Source organism: Mesitornis unicolor, unplaced genomic scaffold, assembly GCF_000695765.1.
Source record: "Mesitornis unicolor isolate BGI_N332 unplaced genomic scaffold, ASM69576v1 scaffold47377, whole genome shotgun sequence".
In the NCBI taxonomy this organism is placed as follows: domain Eukaryota; kingdom Metazoa; phylum Chordata; class Aves; order Mesitornithiformes; family Mesitornithidae; genus Mesitornis; species Mesitornis unicolor.
The window spans coordinates 1-5,466 of record NW_010199303.1 but is presented as its reverse complement, the minus strand read 5'-3'; the positions used below and the strand labels follow the sequence as shown (position 1 = coordinate 5,466).

The window sequence follows — 5,466 nt, the reverse complement described above, 5'->3', positions numbered from 1 at the left end:
TTCTACACAGCAAGTAACAGTTTTCTGGTCTCCTCATACAATCACAGACTCATCGTAGTTGGAAAAGACCTTTGAGATCATCAAGTCCAACCATTACCTAAATCTATCATGCCCACTTCTAAAACGTGTCCCTGAGCACCGTATCTAGACAGCTCCTCAGCCCACCCTCTCGAAGTGGTGTTAAGATCACAAATCATGTGTTTCAAAGGGTTAACAAAAGTAGCACAAGACTTTCTTCCTCTTTGTTCTATCAGATGCCCAGAAGATGGAGGACTGCAAGCAGAACCAAAAGGAGGGAAAGGGAACCAAAAGGGCAGAGGGAATCACAAACTGTTACTTGCCAGTTATTCATGATCAGTATTTGTGACATCGGTATTTCTCCCGAAACAGTTCTACAGTTTGCCAAGTTTACTTGGACTCTTGACCTGCTCTCTTCAATGTAAGTACCATCCTTTGCAATTTCAGAGTCTACAATTTTAAAAGCACTCTATTCCACCACTCATTATTAATAAGCTGAACAGTACTAGACACAGACACCTAATCAATACTGCTTCCAATGCTGACAGTGATCCACAGTCTGTTATAGCTGTGACTAGAGGACAGGTTTGGATCCATTTTTTGTCTACAAAATTGCATTTTACCAGAATGACAGCTCCTATTATGGAAGTATTATATATAAAAACACCTCATTTGCTGACAGAAGCTTGATGGTTAAATATTTCTCCTTCTCACCTGTTCAATTCGTTCTTTTAAATCCCCAATTTCTCCCTCCAGACTTCTGTTATCACCAAGAGCAGCAGCCAGTGCAGCTTCTTTAGAATTGAGGGCTCCTTCAGTCTCTCGAAGTTTGACTTGGACTCCATTAAGATCAGATTCCTTTTTTGTGTAGCTGGAATAAATCAGAGAAAGTGGTAATAAAGTCTAGAACTGCCCCCAAAGTAGATTGCTGGCTAATAAAACAAGGTGCCATCTGAATCTTAAAACTTAAAGACATGCAATAAAAACATTTTGTCTTGGTTTAATTTACTCTAATTTAGATCAACTCCTTAGTTCTTCTTTTACATCTGATACAACAATGCTTCATGTTTTGCTTGGGCTGTAGAAACCTACACACTCAGAGTATCAAACAAATCTGAGAGGCACACATGGAAAGGGGAAAACGCATATTCATTAAAGGCACCTCTTGTTTACTCTTTAGCTAAGCCAGTGTAAAAGTGTCCTACCTTCACCAGAATCCTAAAAGAAGAAATAAGATATCCCATGAGAAGGCCCTTTCCATGGAGTGGAAACAAGTAAATTATCTTCATTGCCTTTTACCCACACAGGAACTTGTGCAGATCCACTGTCTAGGCTGTAAATAACCCATTTCTAATTAACAGACCAACGTCTCAATGACAACTGACAACTATCTATGAGCCAGTGCTCCATAAGCAGAAGCTGCAGCACAGTGAACTGCTCTGCAGCACCCTGCTAATCATACATAATGGCAAAGTTCCACAGATCTGAGGAAATCCTGTCTATACCGTAGTCTGAGCCACCACTGAAACTGCACTGGTGCAAAGCTACAGGTGTTCTATTCTCTATGAAAGTAAACACACATGCTTCTCAAACAGCCACTCAAAATAGTCTTCATGTGAGCACAAGCAGTCAAACAGTTTCTGAGGGTTCATTCTCAAAGTGAGACTAATGTAAAATCAACACACAATTTAAAAAGGAGAGACTCAAATTTAAAAGATGCTTTTCCAAGACTTCATGCAAACATATGCAATTGCCATCATGCTCAAGAGACGTGTGCACATAGTCTTGCAAAAGAAACACCTGTAGAAATAAAACTAAGATTTGGACATTTTAGCACTACAGCCACAAGATGGCAGGTTTTGTCACAGCCAGCACAGCTTATCCAGCTCCTGATGAGTAACACCACACTCAAAGTGCTAGACTGCAAGAGCCTACAACACACACAGACTCTTCTATACTCAACGAGGCTTTTTTTTCATTGCTGCTGCTCAGAGCTACCTAGTTGCTCTATGCCATTTTACAACTTTGCATACATACAACTTTGCAGATCCAACAGTTCAGAGCAGTTAGGTCCACAGCTCAGAATTTAGGTTTTGGCAACTTGGGCTTCTACTTGAACCTTTCTGCATTATTCAGTGGAGGCTGCTGTCCTGTCCCTCCCCTCCCAGCCAGGTCGGCAAGAACTTCAGCATGCAAAAAAGCTGTACAGCAGAGGAGGAAAAAGAGGGAAGGAAAGGTGTTTTCCTATAGCATGTCTGTAATAAAAATCTCTCCATCACCTATTCTGAAGTATGAGGGCCCACATCAGGCCTTTGTTATTTGAGCACTGCTGGAGAGAGCTTTATGAAAAACATGGAGAAACCATTTCACATAGGCTCTCTCACAAGACTTTATGCTAAAATGAAGCCTATCAAGTTGGATCCTGAAACTAGAAAGTCTCACATACACAAGGCCATAGTGTGCTGCTCCCCACCCTGAATTACCCTGGACTCTGAAAAAGGAAGACTCCCCACATCCCTTAAAAAAAGTTACTTTACCTGGGTTTTGGTTTGGGTTTTTTTTGTTTTGGTTTTTCTAAATGCAAATACCTCTACCAATTACAAACTCATAGGCAGCTGGGAAGAGAGCTCTTGCAGTTGGGGCTGCAGAGAAAAAATACTTATAACATGGACTAGCAATAACAATCTGATTAAAATCCAATACACTATCCATACCACTAAATTAGGTATTACCAGTTACATCAGCCCAAAGTACCTTCCCTGCTTGTTTGCAAAAAGAGTGGCTGTGAAGTCATCCTACAATTTCATGCAAGTCAAGCCACAGAATGGGGGGCGAGGGAAGAACTTAAATTAAGCACTATTAGTTGTTAGTGTTATGAGCTGTCTTAACTATGAGACAGCCCATCTGAACACATTCTCAGAAAGAAAAACTGGAGCTCAACACTTCAAACTCTGGAAGCCAGATGAAACCTCAGTGACTTCGCAGTGTCATCCAATCCTGAAGGAATAAGGAAAAGAAGTGAAACAAGATCAGAAAAGCCTCTCTGAACTATAAAAAACAAACACCAAATGTATACAACATATACTTCACCCTCACACCTAGTAATTTTTACAATTAAGAACTTCAGCCTCTCGACAATAGTTAGCTTTTTTCTCTACAGAAAGCCAAAGCTACACCTCAAAACAACAAATAAAAAACACTCAAGCATCCTCCTGTTGTAGCGTTCAAAAATTAGCCAGCTCAAGTAGTGTCTTTTCTTATGAAAGAAAAATAAAAGCAAAGACAAAATTGCTGACTTGCATCTTCTTCAAAGAAGCAGCCTGTTTATCTCTCTTTCGACTTCAAAGTGTGTGGATCTTATTATCCATAGAATTGTATTTGTGCAACAAGTTAATCACTCCCCTCCTAACTTCTCTGGGTGCTCTCTCTGGTACACATCAGAACAGTGGCAGATTTCAGATTAAAGCTCAGCAGTTCCCCAAACACCAATCTTCACCTTGCTTCTCAAGATCACCTACAATAATAAAGATATGCTTCAAAAAGTTTCAAGTCAGCTTCCTCCAAGCAGATTCTCTTGCTCATGACAGCATACCACACGTGCACCACGGGAAACCCTGGAACAGCTGTTACAACTTTGCTGGTATTAACACAACACTGCTCTTCTGAGCAGTCGCTCATGGCACCAGCTGCACAGTGCCACACACTTGCACAGTAATTCACGCCACAGACTGATACCAAGCTATTACTGGTGTTTACTTTACTGCCTAATCCCATCTCAGAAATTTATTTCATAATCTAGATGACAAAGACGACCAACTGAAGATAAAAAGCAAGCGAGCCAAAGGAATAATCTCTTCAATATTAAAAATGCATAAAACTAGTTCCTTGCCACAATTACATTTACTATAAATGCCTGCACTCTATAGAACACTTGATGATAACCAATAACCATTAAATTCTTTATCAGTATAATCAATAAACCACTTAACCCCCTTCAAAGTTACTCTTATCACATTGTCATCTATTACAGGAGCGTAGATGTACTTCAGCACTGGAAAGCTGCCACAGTTAAACCTCAGCCTGCTAAAGACAAATGTAAACAAGAAGCATCCTAACTAAACTAGCATTAACACCAGGTCATGCTTCCTAAAAAGCAGAGTTACCTGACATGACAAATCAGAATACAGACAAGTCCAGCTAGGACCTGCTGTACACTTAAAATAATTCCCCATAATTCACCTCACCAATGGAGATGTATCCTGAAACTTGACCAAGTAACACAACAGTAACAATAAACCTGACTTACTGAACTGCCCTTGTTCAGCATTACTAAGTAACACAGCTGTGTCAAACTTCACAAGGTAAATCGTTATGTTAATTGCACAAGTATACACATTAGGATTTTTCCTGCACCATCTTGGTTCTACAGCTCCCCTGCTTTGCACCTATTGCAAATGATGAAAGCATGACGACTTTCAACCAAAAGCAGAAATTTAATCCAATCTGTAGAATGCTGGAGCGATGGAGCAATTCAGAGCTTTACTCTTGCATCTGCCACTTAGATGACGTTATGAAGTGCCTTTCATTACTTTGCCTGCATCGTCTATTTAGCTCTTTCCTCTAGCAACATGAAATCTGCAGTGACTCCTGCAAGTCCTAGTTACTTCTCTGTTGACGTAAAACTAGATCAGCAGAAGCAAGCATGCCATTTTCATGATCTGAGTTAGCTAGCTGAAGCACCAAGGTAGATGAGATAGGATCTCACTCCAGCGATCAGGATGAGTATTTTGCAAAGGACAAGATGAGGTTTACTCTGCAAGAATCTAACCATAGCACAAAATGTGCAAAAAAAACCAAGGCAGCAAATGAACAAAACTGAATCAACTCAGGCGTACAAGAAACAAAATCTAGAGGCACAAATCGCTTCACACCAAAAGTGGAGATCTTGGCACTGGATAAAGCTTGCTATCTCAAGGATCTCTGGTCTCAAATCTACCTTTGGTAACACCTGAATATTCAGCAGAATTAAGATAAATTAGAGTTATTTTTTGTTTTAAGAAAACTCTACATATTATCTAGCAGTGTATTTTCATGTTCTGATGTTGACACCTTTCAGTTTTTTACAGGAAACCCCACCCCCCCCCCCAGCCACTACACAAACTAATCACACTGCATTTTTCGTCCCGAAGCAGCTTAAGCCTTAAGGACAGTCATATGTCCATACAGGGGGTGGTGGTGGAAGTGAAGGGTAATACTGACTCAAACACTGGAGCCCTCCAATATCCGCTCTGTGAGGGTGATCTCGGCCTATGTTTCGAGGGTGCCGCCAACATCGCTTCAACTGGAAGGCTTAGTCTCCAGAGCGACGAGGCCGCGGCGGCCCTCTAGCAGCCGGGCACAAGCTACCCCCTTCCCCACGGGCGCAGCAGGGGTGCGGCGGGTGCCGGG

General features: G+C 41.2%; 1 protein-coding gene across 1 annotated transcript in view; it reads right to left on the bottom strand.

Moving 5' to 3' along the window:
• Positions 1-3,696, bottom strand: part of LOC104544513 (lamin-B1-like) — a gene marked incomplete at its 3' end in the record, with an annotated part of 11,520 nt that extends 7,824 nt beyond the window's left edge. The window contains exons 1-2 of the mRNA XM_010189407.1: positions 3,611-3,696; positions 733-889 (exon numbers count right to left, since the gene is read on the bottom strand). Of these exons, the coding sequence (XP_010187709.1) occupies positions 733-889; positions 3,611-3,696 (243 nt within the window). The remainder of the gene's footprint in view (positions 1-732; positions 890-3,610) is intronic.
• Between the last annotated feature and the right edge of the window lie 1,770 nt (positions 3,697-5,466).